The sequence below is a fragment of the Microcaecilia unicolor genome, chromosome 4, assembly GCF_901765095.1.
Source record: "Microcaecilia unicolor chromosome 4, aMicUni1.1, whole genome shotgun sequence".
Lineage (NCBI taxonomy): Eukaryota > Metazoa > Chordata > Amphibia > Gymnophiona > Siphonopidae > Microcaecilia > Microcaecilia unicolor.
In genome coordinates, this window is record NC_044034.1 from 349,391,981 (window position 1) to 349,416,343 (window position 24,363).

Sequence of the window (24,363 nt, forward strand, 5' to 3'; positions counted from 1 at the left end):
TGGTGGTTCCTCTTCCTGTGTACTCTGAATTTCATTGTGAGAGGCGAACCAAATAACTGAACCTTTTGTTTTTCACCTGAATAATCCCCTTTAACACACTTGCTATTTGGCAAAATTATTTTTATGTGAGTTATTGATTACACAATCACTATTATTTTATTTACGCTTTATGTTTGGGACCTCATTTTGAACATTGCTACATTCCTATAAGGAAGAATGAGTAACAGCCAAGAATATAAGAACATAAAAATAGCCATATTGAATCAGACCAATGGTCCATCTAACCCAGTATCCTGCCTCCAATAGTGGCCAATCTTATCCAGGTCACAAGTACATGACAGAAACCCAGATAGTAGCAACATTCCATGCTACCAATTCCAGGGCAAGCAGTGGCTTCCCCATGTCTGTCTCAATAGCAGACTATGGTCTCTTCAATCAGTCGAAAACTCTGCTGTGCGACTCATTTTCCGCCAGAGTCGCTATGCTCACATTAACCCTCTCCTCAAGTCACTTCACTGGCTCCCTATCCGTTTCCGCATTCAATTCAAACTTCTCTTATTGACCTACAAGTGCATTCACTCTACCGCTCCTCAGTACCTCTCCACTCTTGTCTCTCACTACGCCCCCCCTCGGGTACTCTGTTCTGTGGATAAATCTCTCCTGTCTGTCCCCTTCTCCTCTACTGCTAATTCCAGACTCCGTTCCTTTTATCTCGCTGCACCTCACGCCTGGAATAGACTTCCCGAGCCTGTACGTCTAGCCCTGTCTTTGACCATTTTCAAGTCCAGGCTAAAAGCCCACCTCTTTGACGCTGCTTTTGACTCCTAACCACTGCTCACTTGCCCTGTACCCTGAGTGTCCCCTGGTCTTTGTACTTTTTGAAAGAGTGAAAAATAGATTCACTTTTACCTGTTCTGCACCACTTAGGGTTTTGCAGACCTCAATCATATCTCCCCTCAGCTGTCTCTTTTCCAAGCTGAACATCTCTAACCTCTTTAGCCTTTCCTCATTTGAGAGGAGTTCCATCCCTTTTAAAATTTTGGTTGCTTTTCTTTGAACCTTTTCTAACTCCGCTATATCTTTTTTGATATGGCTACCAGAATTTATTTATTTATTTGTTGCATTTGTATCCCACATTTTCCCACCTATTTGCAGGCTCATTGTGGCTTACAATATTACATCATGGCAAGCACCATTCAAGAGTGGAGGAGTGGCCTGGTGGTTAGGGTGGTGGACTTTGGTCCTGAGGAACTGAGTTCGATTCCCACTTCAGGCACAGGCAGCTCCTTGTGACTCTGGGCAAGTCACTTAACCCTCCATTGCCCCATGTAAGCTGCATTGAGCCTGCCATGAGTGGGAAAGCGCAGGGTACAAATGTAACAAAAATAAAATAGATACTATTGGAGATTCTACATGGAATGTTGCTATTCCACTAGCAACATTTCATGTAGAAGGCTGCGCAGGCTTCTGTTTCTGTGAGTCTGACGTCCTGCACGTACGTGCAGGACGTCAGACTCACAGAAGCAGAAGCCTGTGTGGCCACATGGTTAGGGTGGTGAACTTTGGTCCTGAGGAACTGAGTTCGATTCCCACTTCAGGCACAGGCAGCTCCTTGTGACTCTGGGCAAGTCACTTAACTCTCCATTGCCCCATGTAAGCCGCATTGAGCCTGCCATGAGTGGGAAAGTGCGGGGTACAAATGTAAAAAAAAAAAAAAAAGAGTAGATAAACAATTGGTACATAAAGAACATGAATTGAAGGCAATGCTCAAATTTAGATTGAATTGCATTGACTTCATTTTCCCCTCAGGGTTCAAAGGCAGCATAAATTAATTCCTTAGGATATTAGGATGCTTATTTAAAAAAAATAAGTCTCCTTCCCAATATATCAGACCTTGACATGTGCTGTGCAAATATTGGAAACTCAGAAAATAATGACATGGGCGCCAACTGAGTGCTTTGCTAACACATACAACGCAGGCGGTCACGCTCTCTTGCCAAAGAACTAAGCAGTAACCTTGCTTGTCATGTAAAATAGCATTTGGCAAACAGTTGTTTTGCGTTTGGGGCATACTGTCACTTTTCCATTGGTGGAAACACTTTCAGTACTTGGTCTGTGTTAGGTCTGAATACAGAAAGGGCTGGTGTGGAGAAAATAAGGGCTGAAACTAAAAATAATTCTGCTCTGTATATATATATATATGAGGTAAAATTAGATTAGTGCCTGGGAGAATTCAAACGTCAGATGAAAAGGCAATAGCCAGACCAAAGCCAGACTGTAACGCAGCCGAGTTACAGCTTCCAAGACTGGCTCGTCTTTGTTTTCATTTTATTAGCTACATAGACATTCTGTTATCCTGCTAAAGGACTTCATTTCATCAACTGGGTTTCATTGCATGAGCGTCTGAGAGTACTGTGGTTTGACAGGGTATATATACTGTTTTGGCATCACTTGCAAATGTCCATGATGTTTGAAAACAGTGTAAGGAATCTATGGAAGGAAGATGATCAAGCTGTAAGTTCTGCAAGATTTTTTTGTTTGTTACATTTGTACCCTGCGCTTTCCCACTCATGGCAGGCTCAATGCAGCTTACATGGGGCAATGGAGGGTTAAGTGACTTGCCCAGAGTCACAAGGAGCTGTCTGTGCCTGAAATGGGAATCAAACTCAGTTCCTCAGGACCAAAGTCCACCACCCTAACCACTAGGCCACTCCTTCACTCCATAATTTATTATGGCCCTGGCTCCATAGTCAGCTGTCTAGCTATGGCTCCACTTACAAGCCAAAGAGTGGCATAAAAACATGTTTTTTTTTTTTCAATTTGTTTTAAATGTACCCCTTAGTAACTTTGTGGCCTATCCCCTGGTCTTTAAACTTTTTTAAAAATGTGAACAACTGATAAGTGTTCACCTATTCTACTCCACTCAGAATTTTATAGACCTGTATCATATCTCCCCTCAGCCATCTCTTCTCCAAGCTGCAGAGTTCCAACCTCCCTAGCCTTTGTTCAAATTTATTTATTGATTGGGATTTATTAACCACCTTTATGAACAGATTCACCCAAGGCAGTGTACAGGAGATCCAATTTTCTTAACGTAACAATAATAATGAGAGCTGTTCCGTGCCATTTTGGCCGCCCTTCTCTCTTCCAACCCTTAGGTATTCAATTAAACCATTCAGCTGTTTAGATATCAGCTGAATATTGCTGGCTCCACGTAGCACTAGCAGTACTGAATACACATTACCACCCCCCCCCCCGAAATTCAGCGCTATTTAACTGGCCAGAACGGCTGCTGACCGGTTAAATAGCGTTTAATCGGTTATCCCTTGCTGAATATCCCTGGTTAGTGGCTAGCAGATAGTTGGTTATATTGCTTGATATCAGGGCCGCTGACAGACTGGGCTGGGCCCGGGGCAAGGCCGCCCCCGGGGCCCCCCTTCCGAGGTCACCGCTGCTTCTCCCCCCTCCAGCCCCCCCCAAGGTCACCGCAGCCGCTCCCCCTCCAGCCCCCCTGAGGTCGCCGCAGCCACTCCCCCTCCACCCGCCTCCCTCCGTCTGCCTCCGTCTGCCTCCCTGTGTCCCGCTCTCGCGGAAGTTACGTCAGACGAGGGCGGGACACGGAGGGAAGGAGGCCCGAAGTGAGGCGATCTGCTGCTGCCTGCAGCGCTTTCACACTGAGGTGAGAGGCGCTGTGATTTCAATGCAGGGGGTCAGCCCAGTGGCAGACAGTCAACGACGGAGGGTGGGTGGGACTGTGGCGCCAGGCCCCCCTTGGAGGCCCGCGGAATTTTGTCCCCCCTGCCCCCCCTCTCGGCAGCCCTGCTTGATATAACCAGCTATCCACCTATTTTTAAAGCTGGTTTAGAACCATATTTGGCCACGTGAAAAAGTGGGATATCAGTGGTCGGTTTAAAGATAACGGCTAAGTCTGAATATTGACTTAGCCGGTTATCTTTGGCCAAAAATAAACCGGATATTCAATGCCAGTCACCAGAAACAGCCCGGCATTGAATATCCAGGCTCAGCGTCAACCACAAGAGTTAGCCGGTCTAACTTCCGCGGTCTGAATATCAGCCCCTAAATATTTAAATACCATGGCTGGCATTTAAATAAAACGCTGATTGCAGAGCGTAAATATTGACCAGAAAGGGGTTTTTTTTCTTTAAAAAAGAATGCATTGCTTTTTAATAATAATAATAATTGCTGGCATACATCTCGTGGAAGCACGGTTTACTTTCCGACCAAGACAAAGTTATTTCATAGGGAATATTCATTAATGTGTTGACTGTTTTTCATGTATTGACTCCTCCTAAAGCTTATTTTGATACATCATAATAAGTCCATTTGGATTACTGGAACCTTGACTTTCTATAAACACGCAACCCTGATCAGTTTCAGCCTTTCTCCATGAGATGACTTTTCAAGGGCAAAATGTACATTCAGTTTCTTGTCTATTTCTCGGAACCTCACATCTGAAACAACTTCGGCCTGTGACATGGATTCACGCACCCCGCTGTGTTTTGAATTAGCTGATTCTGTTGATTGGCAAGCGATGGGGCTTCAGCACACCAGTCACCTGCCAGTCAAGGCTCCCACATCAAAAATGCTATGGTGGGAAAAAGTGGTGACCTCACTAGCTCGTTTGCAGCACCGATCTGCCAAAGCCACATCAAAATCCGCTTTACATAGACAAGTTGCTTGTCAGAGCATTTTTCTTCTTGGCAGATTCAATGTGCCAACAAGATAGCAAAGCCAAGGAAAACACTGAACTTGTGTCTTATTGTACCAAGAAGCTGCTTCATGAGGCACAGCGGGATTCTTGAAAATCTCATGATATGAAGCAAAGACGTTGAATTTTGCCTTCTGGTAGATGGCCAGCACCACCCACTCACAATCCGAAGAGGTATAACTAGAGTACGAGGCTGGCCAATACCACCCAGTTACAGTCTGTAAAGGCATTGCTAGAGTGAGGGGCTAGCCAGCACAAAATATTGTGCCCAAGTCAACTGTCAGTACATGGACTCTCTATAGCAGACAGCCAAGTGCTGTAATATTAGAGACTTGGTCCCATTTGGCAATTCTCTCTGCTGCCTATGGACTGTAAGTTTAGTCTGCACTGTGGATTACCCAGTGTTGTGTTCCAGTGGTAAACCACCAAATGATGGAAAGGCTGTTGCGAGACACCAGCTGGGTGGCTCTTCATGTCAGCAAATGGAAAAACTATCTGTGTCGTGGGACGGCGTTTTGAGACACTGGCATGCTTGAAGTCAAGATTTTCCAGTTGGCGATATGCGTTAAAACCCATAGAACTTGCAGGCACCAGTGTGTTAAAAAAAACAAAACAGATTTTGTTTCCTTCAGCAGACAATTTTAAAGGGCTCAATTTAGTTAGGTAAGAAGTTAACCAGTTAGATCCCTTCTTTGAAAATGATTGATTTCACTAGAGGGCTTCATTTATCTGATTTTAATACAGGCATTCCTGGGGGTGTGGTTAGATTGGAAGAGTTAACTACACTAAGTTATGGGAAACTCCAGGCACACAAACAGCAGCGGTAAGATATGTGGGTACATTTGTCCTCATGCAGCTTGAACTCATTTTTAAAGAAAAGCTACCTACCTAGTAGGGTTGAGCATTCGTTAGTGTGCATTCACCCCCCAAATTCTACATGGGTCGCTCAAAGTTAGACACCCAATTGTGGGTGCAGATCACAGGTAGCACATGTAAAGTAATTAGCTAAATTGGTTATAATATTCAGTAATTGGTAGTAGGGAAATGGGACTTGATATACTGCCTTTCTGTGTTTTTTTGCAACTACATCCAAAGTGGTTTACATAGTATATACAGGTACTTATTTGTACCTAGGGCAATGGAGGGTTAAAGAGCTGCAGTGGGAATCAAACTCAGTTCCCCAGGATCAAAGTCCACTGCACTAATCACTAGGCTACTCCTCCACTAGCAACATTCCATGTAGAAGCCTGCCCTTGCAGATCAGCAATGCAGCCACACAGGCTTCTGTTTCTGTGAGTCTGATGTCCTGCACATCCTGGGGAATAGCAACATTCCATGTAGAATCTCAAATAGGGAAAGGGAAATGGGACTTGATATACCGCCTGAGGTTTTTGCAACTACATTCAAAGTAGTTTACATATATTCAGGTACTTATTTTTTGTACCAGGGGCAATGGAGGATTAAGTGACTTGCCCAGAGTCACAAGGAGCTACAGTGGGAATTAACCGAGTTCCCCAGGATCAAAGTCTGTTGCACTAATCAGTTGGTTACTCCTCCACTTAGGTTCTGCCTTACACCCCCTTCTATAACATAAGCGCCTACTTTTCATTGCGTGCAACTCTAAAGAGGGCATGGTCATGGGAGGGGCAAGGGCTGCTCAGGGACCTTCCCAGGATTTTGGCACAATGTTATAGAGTACCTGTATTTCTATGCCTGTCATTAAGAAACAACAAGGCAGACGATCCGCAGACTCCAATGTGGAAATAAACAAAGCAAATCAGTGGTAAGTCCAAACAACTCTTTACTATAAAATCTCAATCAAATAAAAATGCCCAACACAGGCTGTGTTTCGCCCAGAGGGGCTGTGTCAGGGGCTATAGTGTAATCAACACCAAAATAGCTAAATGGCGTTTTCAATCATTTCCACCATTCTCAATTGGTAGCCAACGTTGGTGCATGGTAGCATGCTGTAATATTTGAGAGAGCACCTATCACTTTGAAGCAGAGGTAGTGTTGTTTTTTTTTTAATCTGTCTTGATATCTGTCAGGATTGCTGGACATACAGGTCAGGAGTGCTGGACATACATAATTAATATGAAACCAGCTTGACATACTTAAATTAATATGAAACCAGCTTCTGATAACTCCCCCCCTCCCTCAGGAAGCTCTGAGGATGGCAAATGGACCAAATGCTGCCCAGCTGCCTGCTAGCCCTTTTATTTCTCAAATTACCCCTGATTAGCATACCTGTGTCCTCTCTGGGCATCTGGGAGCAGGGCTCTCTGTGAGAACAATGAAAGCCAGACAGAGAGACTCCAAAACTGGGGACTTCAAAGAGTAGAACCTGTGAAAATGGTCACCTTCCTTGCATCAGGAAAGTAAACTGGAGTTTGTAAAGGAAAGAGCTGGCAAACAAAGGCTGGGAAGAAAGGAAGTTGTATGATCCCTCTCTGTTCCTGTTGGATATATATATATGAAGCAGAGCACATGGCTCTGGGCTGGCTCTTTCTTTCTTTCTTTCTTTCTTTCTTTCTTTCTTTCTTTCTTTCTTTCTTTCTTTCTTTCTTTCTCTCTACACACACACATCTTCAGCCACCAGAGCCCCTGGCACTGGCCCCCCCTTTCTCCTTCAGCCCTACTCCACAGCTTTCTCTTTCAGAGCACATGGCTCTGCTTTCTTAGGCTCTTTCTCTGCGCACACACACACACACCTTCAGCCCTACCTCAAGGCTTCTCTCTTTCTCTGCACACCTCCCCCCCCATTCAAGGAGAGGTAAACAAAGATAGGATGAGCAAAAGGAGAAGAGATTGGGAGGGGTAAGGAGTAGGAAGGATGGAGAGGAAGAGATTGAGGAATGAGCATAAGGAGATTGTGAGACATGTGGGTGGGCTTAAAAAGTTAAGTTGAGTGATATGTTGAGATGTTAGTATTTGGCAGATTGAGTAATATTAGCTGTGTACACAATATTTTAACAAAGCATCAGTAAAGTGTAAACAAACTCGTCACTGCCAACCAACAGAGAGACACATATTTGAAAACAGGAAACTCTTCTGCTTTTGTTCTGGCCTGTAATCCCAAACCCAGGCTCTCTTTTGAACTGCTGAACAATAATAGAGGCTTAAACAAAAATATTTTTAGAACTCTATAGAGAAAGGGCCAAATTCTATAAATGGTGCCTTAAAAATCGGTACTGAAAAACCAGGCATTTAGCGCGATTCGATAAACTATGCTTAAAATTAAGAATATAGATTATCTGCACTTGGCCCCTCAGCTACATGGTAAGCCGTGTTGTAGAAAAGCATTAACATCATATCAATGTCATTTATTCATTTGTTGCATTTGTATCCCACATTTCCCCACCTATTTGCAGGCTCAATGTGGCTTACATTGTTCCTTAATGGTGATCACCAGTTCCGGATCAAGAAATACATAGTGGTATTGTAGTAAAGTTCGTACAAGACAAAGTAAAATAAGCAGTCAAGTGTTAAAGATTTTTTTACCGGGGTAAGAAATCAAGTGGTGTCGCGTTACCGTTCAGTAGTTGAAAGTGTAGGAAAGTAGTCAAGTATTGAAAGTTCATTTTGTCTATTTCCAGTATTAGTTTCCTTGTCTGATAATCATTGTGGATCAATCGTGGTATGCCTTTTTGAACAGGTTGGTTTTTAGTAATTTTCGGAAGTTTGTCAGGTCGTGTATTGATTCTATGGCGTTTGGTAGTGCATTCCATAATTGCGTGCTTAAGTATGAGAAGCTGGATGCATATGTTGATTTATATTTTAGTCCTTTGCAGCTAGGGTGGTGAAGATTCAGGAACGTGCGTGCTGATCTTTTTGCGTTTCTGGTTGGTAAGTCTATGAGGTCTGTCATGTAGATTGGAGCTTCGCTGTGAATGATTTGGTGTACCAGGGTGCAAGATTTTGAACGTAATACGTTCTTTCAGTGGGAGCCAGTGTAGTTTTTCTCTTAGGGGTTTGGCGCTTTCGTATTTTGTTTAAATGTTCTAATGTGTTCTTATGAGACATTTCATTAGTATTATGCTGACATTGTATAATATCTATGTTGTTTACATTTCAGTGCTGTTAAATGTGTATAGTTTTTGATACTGTTTCATGGTCGTCCTATTACAGTGCTTTAATTTTCTGCTCTTGTTTACCTCATCTAGGGACCCTTTTACAGAGCGGCGGTAAGCCCAACGCAGGCTTATTGCTTGCTCTTCCGGGAGTACGCCAGCCCAACGCAACCGCCGGTGGTAGTCTCGCTCCAAGCGCATGCCATTTCTGGGGGAAAAAGAAAACCCCAGATATGGCTTGCACAGCGGTAACCCGGTAGTAATCAGGCATCGTCGCGTGCGGCCCGGTTACCGCCGGGTTAGCGTGGGAGCCCTAATCGCCACCTCAATGAGTGGCGGTAAGGGCTCCCCCTTGCATGGCTATGCCGCATGGCCATGTGTATCTAGGGGCTTTTTACCCACTGAGGTGAAAAGAGCCCTGGCGAGTGGGAAAAACTTGGTAAAAAGTCCCCTTACAGTATTCGTGCTTATGTTTGGCAATTGTTACTTTTGTTATGCTGTTAACAAAATTGTAAGTTTTATGTTAAACTGTGCCTGCTGTACACCACCTTGGGTGAATCTCTTCATAAAGGCAGTTAATAAATCCCAATAAACAAATAAAATATGTGTATGTGCCATTCATGCGACTAAAACGTAGGTGCACCCATTTAGGCTACCTAAAGCCAGGCCTAAAAAGCTGCACCTAACTTAGACGCAGATCAGGTGTATTCCATAATAATGTGCATAGTTTTTGAAATACCCACTACCCGCCCATTCCATGCCTGTGGCCATGCCCCTTTTCAGCTGCGCACATTAGAATGTATGCGCACCACATTATGGAATACTCCTTGAACGTTGTGTGTGTAAATTCTAATTAAAGCCAATTAGTGCTGCAAATTGGTTGTTATGTAGCAATTATCGATGCTGATTGGCGTGTTAATCAATTAAGTTGTGCACTCAATCTGGCCATGTGGCCAAATTGTCATGCACAACTTAAGGCACCATATATAGAATTTGGGGGGAAGTGCATTGTTGGTGAATAACAGTGTCATAAAATTGTGCTGATAGACCATCACATTTAGAGGTCCTTTACTAAGCTGCAGTAAGCGCTAGTGCGCGCTTACCACAGCTTGAAACAGTGGCGTAGCCACTGGTGGGCTTGGGTGGGCCAGGGCCCATCCATTTATGGCTTAGGCCCACCCAACAGTAGCACATGTTTAGTGGTAACTGGTGGGAATCCCAAGCTCTGCCAGCTGAAGATTTCCCCCTGATGCTAATGAAAACGCTACTCTTCATGACACCGGCACCTGCGCATGCTCAGTTTTCAGTGCATGCTTGCTGCCAAGGTGGAAAGAAGCGTGTTCCCACCAGCTGAGATCATTTTTTTTGGAGGGGGGGGGGGGGGGAGAGAATACTTGGTGCCCACCCAATTCTTGCCAGGCCCACCCAAAATCTGTTGTCTGGCTACGCCCCTGGCTTGAAAGGCCTTACTGTGGGACGTGCTGAGACATCCTGCGGTAAAATCCCAATGTTTGGACACAAATCTTAAGCTAAAAAAAAATTCCTGAATTTTTCTCAGAGGGGGCGTGTCTGGGGCAGAGAGTTGGTGTGACATTGCGAAACGGTCAGTGCAACCACATTACCAAGCACTGAGGGGCCCTTTTAAAAAGGCGCACCAAAAAGTGGCCTGTGGTAGTGTGGTTGTGTGTATTGGACGCACGCTGAACCATTTCTCCAGCACATCTGGGAAAAAAGGGGGGTTGGGGGCCTGAGGAAAGGATGTGCGGCAAAATGAAAACCAGAGCGCATCTATTTACGACCTGAGCCCTTAACACCACCCATTGACTTGGTGGTAAGGTCTCACACGTTACTCGTGCACATGCCGACTGCCGATTACTACCGGAAACCCCCCTGCGGTAGAAACCACATGTTTATGGTGTACGCCAGAATTACCACCAGACACTCGCGTTAGCCGGGTGGTAATACCGATTTGATGTGCGCTGCATGCATGTAGGCCCTTATGCGCCTTTGTAAAAGGGCCCCTAACTAATTAGCATAGGATTAGCACGTGAGCCCTTTCTACCTACATAATGGGTGGCAGTAAGGGCTCATGCATTAATTTTTGTTAATGGTTGCGCACTAATGATAACATTACTTGGAAAAATGGAAAATTGGCCATTTTCCAGCCACAGTAAAAATGACTTTAGCGTGTGGGAAAGACCTGCGTAAATGCGCTAAGACCATGTTTTACTGCAGCTTAATAAAAGGACTCCTTAAGCACTAACCCCCAGATAAGGCACAGCGAGTTGCGCACGTTAAATCGGGCATGCATCCAATTTACTTACGCCGCATCTCAAAAAAGATATAGTGGAATTAGAAAAGGTGCAGAGAAGGGTGACGAAAATGATAAAGGGGATGGGACAACTTCTCTATGAGGAAAGGCTAAAGCGTCTAGGGCTCTTCAGCTTGGAGAAAAGGCGGCTGAGGGGAGATATGATAGAGGTCTATAAAATAATAAGTGGAGTTGAACGGGTAGATGTGAAGCGTCTGTTTACGCTTTCCAAAAATACTAGGACCAGGGGGCACACAACGAAGCTACAAAGTAGTAAATTTAAAACGAATCTGAGAATATATTTCTTCGCTTAACGTGTAATTAAACTCTGGAATTCGTTGCCAGAGAATGTGATAAAAGCAGTTAGCTTAGCAGGGTTTAAAAAAGGTTTGGCTAACTTCCTAAAGGAAAAGTCCATAGACCATTATTAGACGGACTTGGGGAAAATCCACTATTTCTGGGATAAGCAGTATAAAATGTTTTGTACTTTTTTGGGATCTTGCCGGGTATTTGTGATCTGGATTGGCCACTGTTGAAAACAGGATGCTGGGCTGGATGGACCTTTGATCTTTCCCAGTATGGCAATACTTATGTATTTACGATAATGGGGGCAAGGAGAGCAGTTGAGTGTGAGCACCTGCAACACTGGTGATGGCACTGCCCCCTGAATGCCCACCCCAAACTAGGCCGGTGCTACTAAAGTATTGGCATGAGAAGTCTGAATGATCTTTCTACACCACAATGTGCTTTCTGTTATTTTTCTTCAACTACAGGGACCAAAATAACTAATTTTATCTGCTACTCGTCAGGCCTGTGGCAGGCTCCAACTCTTTGGCAGTTATCCTGAAATGTAGATTTGGCTCTGACACAGTCAAGAACCAATAAAAATAAAACCCTGTTTAATGTTCTGATGTTCCAATAAATGTGCAGCTGGACTGTGTCCCCAGCAATCGCCTCATCTGCACCAGGCAATGCATAAGGACGGCATGTGTTGGTCTGAATGCCGTTTTCTGAAGCCAGATTCACACAGCAGCTGAATATTAACACTTTTCTTTTTCGGCAGCTTGGTATCAAAAGTTTTGTTTGAGCCCCATTTTGCCAGATGATTTCTCTCTTTCTTTTTTTTTCCCAGTATATGAGCAGAACAGAAACGTCACTGCCTTTGCCACGTAGTGTTAAAAGTAGCCCTTTCTTTTATCTTTACGAAACGGATGCGCCGTCCACTGGAACAGCATCTGATTGATGAAAAGGGCTCCACTTTTTAAGCTGTTCAGGTTTGTCCGCCTGCTTTCAGATCAGCTCCATTTTGTACCGTTTTGCTGCTGCTGTTAAGCAGTGCATTTTTTCTAGCGGAAAAAGGTGCCGGTGACAGGCCACCCTTCGGGGGTGGGGTGATCACTGAGGAACCCACCCTATAATAGCCAGACCCCCTGCAACCAGTCACAGAATCTATGACAAGGCAGAATTGGCGTGTAGAGCCTGAGCTCTTTCATTAAAACTTGGTGATCATGGATTAATTTTACCAGACAATGGAAAAGGTGCCAGTACTCAGTAACCCCTCAAAAAAAAGCCCTGAAACTACTGAGGTTATTGTGAATCAGGTGAGAACTTTGTTACTGTGGAGGAGTGGCCTACCCAAGCTGCAAAGGACTAAAATACAAATCAACTTACGCATCCAGTTTTTCCTACATAAGCACACAGCTGTGGAACGCATTACCAAAAGCCTTGGAAACGACATACGACTACCTCAACTTCCGGAAAACACTAAAAACTAACATGTTTTTAGTGTTGATATCCTGTCCTCACTTGGATTCCAGGGCTCTGTCCTTTCCTGGTTCTCTTCCTATCTCTCCCTCCGCACCTTTAGTGTTCACTCTGGTGGATCCTCTTCTACTTCTATCCCTCTGCCTGTCGGCGTACCTCAGGGTTCTGTTCTTGGTCCCCTCCTCTTTTCTATCTACACTTCTTCCCTTGGTTCATTAATCTCATCCCATGGCTTTTTCTACCATCTCTATGCTGATGACTCCCAAATCTACCTTTCTACCCCTGATATCTCACCTTGCATCCAAACCAAAGTTTCAGCGTGCTTGTCTGACATTGCTATCTGGATGTCTCAACGCCACCTGAAATTAAACATGACCAAAACCGAACTTCTCATTTTTCCCCCCAAACCCACCTCCCCACTCCCCCCGTTTTCTATTTCTGTTGATGGCTCTCTCATTCTCCCTGTCTCCTCGGCTCGAAACCTTGGGGTCATCTTTGACTCTTCTCTCTCCTTCTCTGCTCACATCCAGCAGACCGCCAAGACCTGTCATTTCTTTCTTTACAACATCCGTAAAATCTGCCCCTTTCTTTTCGAGCACTCTACCAAAACCCTCATCCACACCCTTGTCACCTCTCGTTTAGACTACTGCAATCTGCTTCTTGCTGGCCTCCCACTTTGTCACCTCTCCCCTCTCCAATCGGTTCAAAACTCTGCTGCCCATCTCGTCTTCCGCCAGGGTCGTTTTACTCATACTACCCCTCTCCTCAAGTCGCTTCACTGGCTCCCTATCCGTTTTCGCATCCTGTTCAAACTTCTTCTACTAACCTATAAATGTACTCACTCTGCTGCTCCCCAGTATATCTCCACACTCGTCCTTCCCTACACCCCTTCCCGTGCACGCCGCTCCATGGATAAATCCTTCTTATCTGTTCCCTTCTCCACTACTGCCAACTCCAGACTTCGCGCCTTCTGTCTCGCTGCACCCTATGCCTGGAATAAACTTCCTGAGCCCCTACGTCTTGCCCCTTCCTTGGCCACCTTTAAATCTAGACTGAAAGCCCACCTCTTTAACATTGCTTTTGACTCGTAACCACCTGCCTCCACCTACCCTCCTCCTTCCTGTACACAATAATTGATTTGATTTGCTTACTTTATTTTTTGTCTATTAGATTGTAAGCTCTTTGAGCAGGGACTGTCTTTCTTCTATGTTTGCAGCGCTGCGTATGCCTTGTAGCGCTATAGAAATGCTAAATAGTAGTAGTAGTAGTAGTTTAAAAAGACATACCCTACCGATCCAACCTAAATGCCTGATCACTGCAACACAACATAACTAAAGAATGTAATAAGTACATAAGTAATGCCATACTGGGAAAAGATCAAAGGTCCATCGAGCCCAGCATCCTGTCCCCGACAGCGGCCAATCCAGATCAAGGGCACCTGGCAAGCTACCCAAACGTACAAACATTTTATACAAGTTATTCCCAAAATTGTGGATTTTTCCCAAGTCCATTTAGTAGCGGTCTATGGACTTGTCCTTTAGGAAAATGTCCAACCCCTTTTTAAACTCTGCTAAGCTAACTGCCTTCACTACGTTCTCCGGCAACGAATTCCAGAGTTTAATTATGCGTTGGGTGAAGAAAAAATGTCTCCTATTTGTTTTAAATTTACTACACTGTAGTTTCATTGCATGCCCCCTAGTCCTAGTACTTTTGGAAAGCGTGAATGGACATAACTCAACTCTCCTCCAATACGATTCCCTAATGTGGCTGTGCCACATGAACTTTACCGATCATAACATCACTTTGTATTTGTTCACACCGGTGACGGCAAACGCCTCTCCAGTACTCTGTAAGCCACATTGAGCCTACAACTAGGTGGGGAAATGTGGGATACAAATGTAACAAATAAATAAATAATGGTTAGTGCAACAGGTTACGGACCTGGTGAACCAGGTTTGATTTCCGCTGCTGCTCAACAGTCAGCAGTGGGTTGAGATCCCGTTGCAGCTCCAGTGACCCTGGGCAAGTCACTTAAGGGTCCTTTTACTAAGCTGCATAAGTGCTTACGGGCGCCCAACGTGGATCAATTCCGAGTTACCGCCCGGCTACCGCGTGGCCCTGGTGGTAATTTCATTTTTGACACGCGTCCAATATGCGCGTCAGAAAATGTTTTTATTTTCTGGCATGCAGGCGGTAATCGGCATTTGGACACATGATGACCATTACCACCCAATGCGTGAGGCCTTACCGCTAAGTCAATGGCTGGCGGTAAGGTCTCAGAACCAAAATGGACCAATTTTCATTTTGCCGCACGTCCATTTTCAGCCCCTCCCCACCAAAAGGTATTTTTTACAGGTTTGCTGAAAAATGATCCTGTGCGCGGCCAAAACCCACACCTATACTACCGCAGGCCATTTTTCACTGCACCTTAGTAAAAGGACCCCTTAGCACTCCGTTGCCCCAGGTACAATTTATCACTTAGATTGTGAGCCCATTAGGGACAGCGCTGGTACCTGTTAAGAAATTCTAAACCACTCAGATCTAGGAAGTATATCCTATATAATAAAAAGCACCTCCAACGTTCTGAAGCTGACTCCGTGGCAGTGAAAGGTTGAAGGGTTCGTGCTGCCTCTAACGCTGTATCCATCTCTTGAATTGACGTCACGTACTTCCGGGTTTGTCACAAACAGCACTGACCAACCACAGGATAGCAGCACGAGGCACAACCTCAACGTCTATAGCCTTCCCTTCGAGTTCGTTCCCTCAGAGTCCTGCCCTCGCGGAAAGAGGGAATGACGTCAGCAGGCGGGACTCAGAGGGAACAAAGTCAAAGCGAAGGCTACAGATGGTCAGGCCTTTCAAAGACGCGGCCGCTTCGACGGAGGTAAACATGGGAACGAGGAGAATCGATGGGTGACTGGAGGGGAGGGGCAGGGGAGTGAGGAGAATCTCTGGGTGGCTGGAGGGGGAACAGGGGAGAGATGACAATCGCTGGGTGCCTGGAGGGAGGGCAGGGGAGAGAGGAGAATTGCAGGGTGGCTGGAGGGGGGAGCAGGGGAGATAGGAGAATCGCTGGGTGGCTGGAGGGGGAACAGGGGAGAGATGACAATCGCTGGGTGCCTGGAGGGAGGGCAGGGGAGAGAGGAGAATTGCAGGGTGGCTGGAGGGGGGAGCAGGGGAGATAGGAGAATCGCTGGGTTGCTGGAGGGGGCAGGGGAGAGACGAGAATTGCTGAGTGGCTGGAGAGGGGCAGGGGAGAGAAGAGCATAGCTGGGTGGCTGGAGGGGGGCAAGGGAAAAAGGAGAATTGCTGGGTGGCTGGAAGGGGGCAGGGGAAAGAGGAGAATCACTGGGTGGCTGGAGGGGGAGCAGGGGACAGAGGAGACTCACTGGGTGGCTGGAGGAGGGCAGGAGACAGAGGAGACTCGCTGGGTAGCTGGAGGGGGAGCAGGGGAGAGAGGAGAATCGCTGGGTGGCTACGGGGGGGGGGGGGCAGGGACAGAGGTGAATCGCTGGGTGGCTGGAGGGGGAGCAGGGGAGAGGAGAATCGCTGGGTGGCTGGAGGGGGGCCAGGGGACAGAGAAGACACACTCGCACCCAGCGGTCTCACTCTCTCTCTGTCACACACACACACTCGCACATTCACTCTCTCTCTCACACACACAGTCACTCTCACACACACTCTCTCAAACATACACACTCCAAGAAAAACCTTGCTAGCACCCGTTTCATTTGTGTCAGAAACGGGCCTATTTTACTAGTGAATATATAAACTTTAACAAAATAGCATACATTGGGACGCAACTCCTGCAATGAGCGCAAACCTTTCAGATCTATGGACTGCATCCTCCTCTGTTACAGGATTTTCCTTCTCACGTTCATTAGGGGCCCAATATTCAGAAAATACTAAGCTCCTAAATTTGTGCCTTATTTTCAGCCAAATTTAAGAGGATAAAATTTCAGCTGAAAATTCATCTTAATGCAGGAGCTTGAAAGTTACGCTCATAAATTTAACCCCTGATATTCATTTGCCTACATTTATGAGCTTAAGGGTGAATTTTATATATGGCGTTGAAAAAATTGGCAGTAAAAAGCGATATTCTATAAGCCTTATTTAAAATGAGGTGCAGTTTATAGCATAGCGCTTATGCCCGGGACTTGTGCCTAACTGTAGCATGTATGTGCCTAAATTAGATGCCTATCTCCCTTATTCTATAACAACATGCGTAAATGCTAGGGACGCCCCCGTTATGCCCATGACCCTCCCATTTCTGTGCCCCTTTTTTTTACTTGCACATATAATTTAGGCGTGGATCCCGCCTCTAAATTTATGTACGTAAGTTCCAATTGAATCTAATTAGTGTCAATAATTACTTGTTAAAAAGCTAATTATTGGCTCATTATTATACTGCACATGCAAGTTTTGGTAACTTTTTATAGAATTAGGGGGTTAATGCTGAAAATTAGGGCTAAGGGGCCCTTTTACTAAGGTGTGTAGGGCACCTACACGCGTACAATTCGCATCAAATTGGAACTACCGCCCAGCTACCGTGTGCCCTGGACAGTAATTCCATTTTTGACATGTGGCGCTTACCCAGCAGTAATCATCAGTATACGCATGCCGACGATTACCACCCGTTTAACACATGAGACCTTACCGCTAAGTCAATGGTTGGCGGTAAGGTCTCATGCCGAAAATGGACATGCGCTGGGTTTAAATTTGCCGCACGTCCATTTTCAGCCAACCCCCCCAAAAAAAGACCTTTTTTGCAGGCGCGCTGAAAAATGGACCTGCGTGCGTCCAAAACACGCGCCTACACCAGCGCAGGCCATTTTTCAGCATGCCTTAGTAAAAGTTTCTAACTTCTTTTCCCTGTCCTAAACCTGATCCTTTCACCACCCATTTTTATACTCCTAAATTTAAGAGTTTAGTGAAAGTTTGAATATAAACTTTCAAAAAGGCCAATTTATGAGCATAACATTCAAAGTTAGGAGCATAAATCTTTGGAATATCAGACCTTAGATTTATAGTTTGCTTCATTGTAATTAACAAACCAATAACAATAATTGACTGCAAATTGGACGAGACCTCAATTTCATGGCATCCTGGATGGTCAAGATAACATGCCAATGAACGCTAGAGTTTCTCAACCCAGACCTTGGGACACACCCAGCTAATCATGTTTTAAGATTATCCACAATGAATATGCATTAGAGAGAAACTTTTTCTTCACTCAACATGTAATTAAACTCTGGAGTTTGTTGCCAGAGAATGTGGTAAAAGCATAAAGCATTATTAAAATGGACTTGGGGGAAATCCACTGCTTTATTTCTAGGATAAGCAGCATAAAATGTATTGTACTGTTTTTGGGAACGTGCCAGGTACTTGTGACCTGGATTGGCCACTGTTACAAACAGGATGCTGGGCTTGATGGACCTTTGGTCTTTCCCAGTATGGCAACACTTATGTACTTATGTACTTGGGATTCTGAATGGAATCTTGCTATTCTTTAGAATTCTAGAATCTTGCTACACTTTGGGGTTCTACATGAAATGTTGCTACACTTTGAAATTCTGCATGGAATCTTGTTATTCTTTAGAATTCTAGAACCTTGCTACACTTTGGGGTTCTACATAAAATGTTGCTACTATTTAGGTTTCTGCCAGGTACTTGTGACCTGGATTGGCCACTGTTACAAACAGGATGCTGGGCTTGATGGTCTGCCCCTGTATGGCAATACTTATGTACTTATAGATTTGCATACAATGGAGGCAGTGCATGCAAATTTATCTCATACATATTCATTTTGGGTATCCTGAAAACCTGTCAGAGTTAAACAAGTTAGAATCCTATCACACACTTCACAAGTTGGAGCTTGTTGTGTTTTGGCCATGGAGAGGTTCAAGAAAATGGTACTTTCTAGCATAACTGTGATAAATATCAACAGTCAGTAAGGCCCTTTTCCACCACAGAATGTTTACATCTGCAATGACCAAACTGGAATTAAAATTAGTGTTCCTTCTAAGATGTATGCAGCTCCACTGACTGCATTCTATCCACTGTGTAGGCTGTAGTCCTCTTGCAGCTGAACTATGTGGGGATGGGCAAGATCTGGAGGGGAGGAGGGGGGACAGTTCAGACTATGAGATGGCTGCCACACACTCATGGGCAGATGATCGAAAGCCCGACACTGTTCCAAACAGTGCTTTAAAAATAATGCTGGAACGGCGCGGGGCTTTACCGCCCCTATGATCAGAGATAATAGCATGCAAAAAATTTGAGCACGTTATTCTCTCTGATCATAGGGTAAAAAACACAGGGGTTGGAGGTCCATGGTACCCCCACCCTGAGCCAAGCAACATGGGGGGCTGGAGGTCCAGCAGACATCCAGTCCCCAAGACCTCCCTGACACATGTTGAGGGGGGCTGGAGATCCGGTGGGTCTCCAGCCCCCTCTTACTCCCTTGCGCCCCCTCAAATAGAGCCCTGGTGGCCCATTGGGCTGCAAGTCAACCCCCCGGTCCCCCGACACAGGTTCGTGGGAGCTGGAGATCTGCTGGGTCTCTAGCCCCCCTTAACCCCCTCTGGCATCCCCTCACATGGATTCCTGGTGGCCCTATGGGCCGCGAGTCAATTCCCCCCCCCCCCCACTTCACCTGGTGGTCTTAGTGGCCCTCCCCCACCTTCACTGGAAGAGGGAGGTGGCCTCCCTCTTCTTTCATCAGCGCCACCTCGAAAATAGCGGCGCCCAGCCCTGCCCAGTGCATCCTGGGATGTGTTGGGCAGGGCTTCACACCATATAAGGGAGAAACTCCCTTTGTTTCACGTTGTTTCACACGCTCGGGGGCTCTGATCATGGGGAGGTAGCAAACGCAGGCGCTAGTATGGCACTAACAGCCTCTAACGCCTGAGTTTGCTTCTCATCATCGGTCCATCAGTAGATAATCTATGATCAGTGTTCCTAGTACTACTTACATGGAGCACTGGCTAAAACTCACCTTATAGAGTTCAGTTATCAGAAAAAAATCTGCTTTGGGACTTAAGGAACAGGGTTTAGCCGACATTCAGGTATACTAGACATTTTGGCCAAAGGTCTCAAAGGTCGATTCACTTGAATAAATGTATGCTTTCCTCTGCTTCCTTTACCTGTTTGGCTTCTGCTCGAAAGAAGCTGTTTAGTACTATTTTCCCATCTTTATGGAATTCTTTGCTGACATCTTTGAGGCGTGCACAGACTTATTTTAAATTTAGAAATCTTTGGCTGTTTAGGAAGAATTTTAGTTGACCTTGAGGGCATAATCGAACGAGGGCGCCCATCTATAAGGGCGCCCATCTCAGGGGCCGGTCCCAGGAAGCGACGGAGCCAACCGTATTATCGAAACAAGATGGCTGGCCATCTTTCGTTTCGATAATACGGTTGCGGCTGGCCAAATCTCAACATTTGGGCCGCACTTAGAGATCATCAGCGTTAGAGATGGCCGCCATTGGTTTTCACTGATAATGGAAACTAATGGCGGCCATCTCAAACCCAGCCAAATCCAAGCCATTTGGTTGTGGGAGGAGCCAGAATTTGTAGTGCACTGGTCCCCCTCACATGCCAGGACACCAACCGGGCACCCTAGGGGGCACTGCAGTGGACTTCAGAAATTGATCCCAGGTGCATAGCTCCCTTACCTTGTGTGCTGAGCCCCCCCAAAACCCTCAAACCCACTACCCACAACTGTACAACACTACCATAGCCCTTAAAGGGTAACGGGGGGCACCTACATGTGGGTACAGTGGGTTTTGGGTGGGTTTTGGAGGGCTCCCATTTACCGCCTGCCTGAAGTGCACTGCAGTACCCACTAAAAACTGCTCCAGGGATCTGCATAGTGCTATGATGGTGCTGTGTATAACATTTGAGGCTGGCATAGAGGCTGGCACAGAAATGTTTATATTTTTGGGGGGGTGGGAGGGGGTTGGTGACCACTGGGGGAGTAAGGGGAGGTGATCCCCGATTCCCTCCAGTGGTCATTTGGTCAGTTGGGGCACTTTTTTGAGGCTTGGTCCTAAAAATAAATGGACCAAGTAAAGCCGGCCAAGTGCTTGTCAGAGCCGGCCTTCTTTTTTCCATTATCAGCCGAAGCCGGCCATCTCTTAACCACGTCCCCATCCTGCCTTTGGTACCCTACCTACACGCCCCCTTGAACTTTGGCTGGCCCTGCGACGGAAAGCAGTTGAAGCCGGCCAAAATCGGCTTTCGATTATACCGATTTGGCCGGGTTTAGGAGAAGGCCGGCCATCTCCCGATTTGTGTCGGAAGATGGCCGCCCTTCTCTTTCGAAAATAAGCAGGCTTGTTATCTAGTTTTATTGTGCTTGTTGTTTCCACTGATTTGGTGGGTTTTAAGCATTTGTAAACCATAAAGATCTCAAGATAGAGACGGTATATGTTTTCTAGTTAAAGTTTCCTGTCCTGGGGGGAGGAGGGGGTTGCACATTGTAATCTCTTTGTACCTTAGGTAATGGTCCAAGAACACAAGTAGCAGTAGTGTGGTTTCAGCCCTAGTTTTCTTTCTACTCAGCACTAATCCATTAGACTGCTCCTCTGATTTGGCTTTCAAGATAGTGGTTATATCCAGTGGCATAGCTACGGGTGGGCCTGAGTGAGCACAGGTCCACCCATTCTTGGCTCAGGCTCACCCAGTGGCAGCACCACACTGATCTGCCCCCCCCCCCCCCCCCCCGTAGCTTCCCGGCATCTGCGCTTCTGTCTCTGAACCCATCCCTCCCTGGTGTACCATACAGGCATCCTCAGCACCTGCAGAGATTCATTCTCGCTGGTTCTGCCGGCCCCGCAAGCTTCCATCTGCTGCCAGACAGGAAACAGGCAATGATGTCACCGACAGTGGCGTAGCCAGGAGGGGTGCCAAGGGAGCAGCCACTCCCCCAAATTGAGTTCTGCCAGCTCCGGGGCCTATGTTTTTCTCAACGTGTTGCATTGAAAATGTGCGCCGGCAGAAGTCTGCTCTCGCTCCCCCCGCGCCGTCAACCCGGCTCCGCTTCTGGTCACCGAGGGTAGGACGTGGCAGATGGAAGCCTGCGGAGTTGGCGCAAGCAGTGAGAATGAATCGCTGCAGGCGCTGAGGACGCCTGTATGGTACACCGGGGAGAGACGGGGGTTCAGAGACATGAGCGCAGATGCTGAGACGCCGCGGAGGAGAGGGAGGAGATTGGGAGGTAGGTGAAAAAAAATCAGTATTTTCAAAAATATCCCCTGAAAGATATTTGTTGTGGTCATGGGGGGGGGGGGGGGGGGGGGGGGGAAGGGGGTACGTGCACATGGAAGGGCCATCCAATTTACTTCTGGGCCCTTCCAAAATACCGAGTCTTGCTACACCTCTGGTTATAGCCCTTTATTCTTTAACATGAAGCCTAAACGTAAGCACCGATTGCACAGGCAAATTTATAGAATACTAACACCTTTGTGGTTTACATTTACACCTTATAGTGATAGCTGAGTGCTCAGTGCTGTTCTTTATATGACGCACACAACCCAATTTCTTACTCAGGAACTTTCATGTATTACCATAATTTATTCTTCCTTACCATGTATATGCACATGATATATATGTTATGCTAAATGTATGCTACCATGTATGTATACAACTTAACGCATTACCACTTGTAATCTGTTATCCGGAAATGGCAACCGCCATTACGGCAAATGTAAGCCACATTGAGCCTGCAAATTGGTGGGAAAATGTGGGATACAAATGCTACAAATAAATAAATAAACTTGCTTAGTGCATAAATGGGAAAGGGAAATGGGACTTGATATACTGCCTTTCTGAGGTTTTTGCAACTACATTCAACCCAGAGTCACAAGGAGCTGCAGTGGGAATCGAACTCAGTTCCCCAGGATCAAAGTCCACTGCACTAACCACTAGGCTACTCCTCCACTCAATGCAAGGGGAGGAGCATGGGCGGGACCAGTACTTACACAGACCATTGTAAGTTACACACTGAAGTGCCACACCTAGGCATGTCCACTTATGTCTGCTATTGACATGAATAAGTGGGCCCGCCTAAATGTAGGCATACTGATGACGATTTGTATTCTATAACAGAATCTTGGCATCCAGATACCATTATAGAATTAGTGCTCAGTAAGCAACATTTAGGTGTCTAAATTGTGGAGTCCAGTTATAGAATTGCCCCCATAGTGAACTGCTATCCACAGAAATCTTGCATGCTACAGTCCACAAAAGCCAAGTGGAAAGAAGTAGGGAAAGACCAATGGACAACCACACTAGAAGCCAAACCAAAGGTCAATGTAGAAAGTACCAAATTTATTATCCAAGATAAACCAAATACATACAGATTGAATCTGACTTGACACGGAACCATATTTCAGCAACTCAGTGTCTGCTTCTGGAGTCAATATGCAGACTCGTGGAGCCACAGTGGTTGTACAAGTTTATCGAAACCACGCATCAGATATATTGGCTCCTGAAGTAGGCATTGAGTTGCCGAAACACAGTTCCATGTCGAGTCTGATTTAATCTGTGTGCATGTGGGTTATCTCGGATAATAAATTTGACATTTTCTACACTGACCTATCGTTTGGCTTCTAGTGTGGATGTCCATTGGTCCTTCCCTACTTCTTTCCCCTTGGATCTTGTTCACATAGGGAATCTGCCCTTCCAGTTGTGTTGATTTACACTCCACAGGAAACCACCAAACTCATAGGCGAACTTCAGTTATTCATATCTCCTTTAGTGTCATCATTGTGGCATCACCACATCATTAAACCATTAGAAAAAAGCTCAATTTCTTACCTTGACCCATTCACCTGAATTGGGTTACATTCCATTTTGATGGTAACTCTGGCTGGAGGTTGGGAAAGCCAGTCCTGTTGTGGGACGCGTGGACTCATCTTCGCAGTTTGCCCATATTCACTGGAGGAGGATGCAGTCATCTCCGTCTTAGCGAGATGCGGAGTTCCGTAGGCACACTCAAATAGTGACTGGTCTTCACTAACTACTGATAATGCTTCCTGTAAACAGAGGGAATCAAAACAGACTATGCTTACTAGATCATGTGTAACAGAAAACTTGCATAGAAATATGTAATATTCTCTTGAGATAATAGCATGTCTTCACATTTTAAAAGAAATATTTGCTTGCCGTGCCGTTTTTGGAACACAGTTATACCCACTAACAGTGAAAGGCCCTGTTTATCACTCCCAGCCCTTGAGGGCTGCTAATGGGTCATGTTTTCAGGATATCCCTAATGAAAAGCCATAAAAACAACGTACAACCACCTTATCTTCTGGAAATCAGTAAAGACCAACCTGTTCGAAAAGGCATACCCTACTGACCCAACCTAAGTGTCTGAACCCAGCAACACAACGAAACCAAAGCTCGTATTCAACACTATATAACTCCTCATCCCTACGATTCCCAAATATGTCTGTAACACATGATTCTTATTCGACAATAACATCACT

General features: G+C 45.7%; 1 protein-coding gene across 3 annotated transcripts in view; it reads right to left on the reverse strand.

The window, feature by feature from the left end:
- Positions 1 to 24,363, reverse strand: part of ERG (ETS transcription factor ERG) — a 405,992-nt gene that overhangs the window by 71,601 nt on the left and 310,028 nt on the right. For all 3 annotated transcript variants that reach the window (XM_030202231.1, XM_030202229.1, XM_030202230.1), the window contains one exon: positions 23,693 to 23,910. In XM_030202231.1, the coding sequence (XP_030058091.1) occupies positions 23,693 to 23,910 (218 nt within the window). The remainder of the gene's footprint in view (positions 1 to 23,692; positions 23,911 to 24,363) is intronic.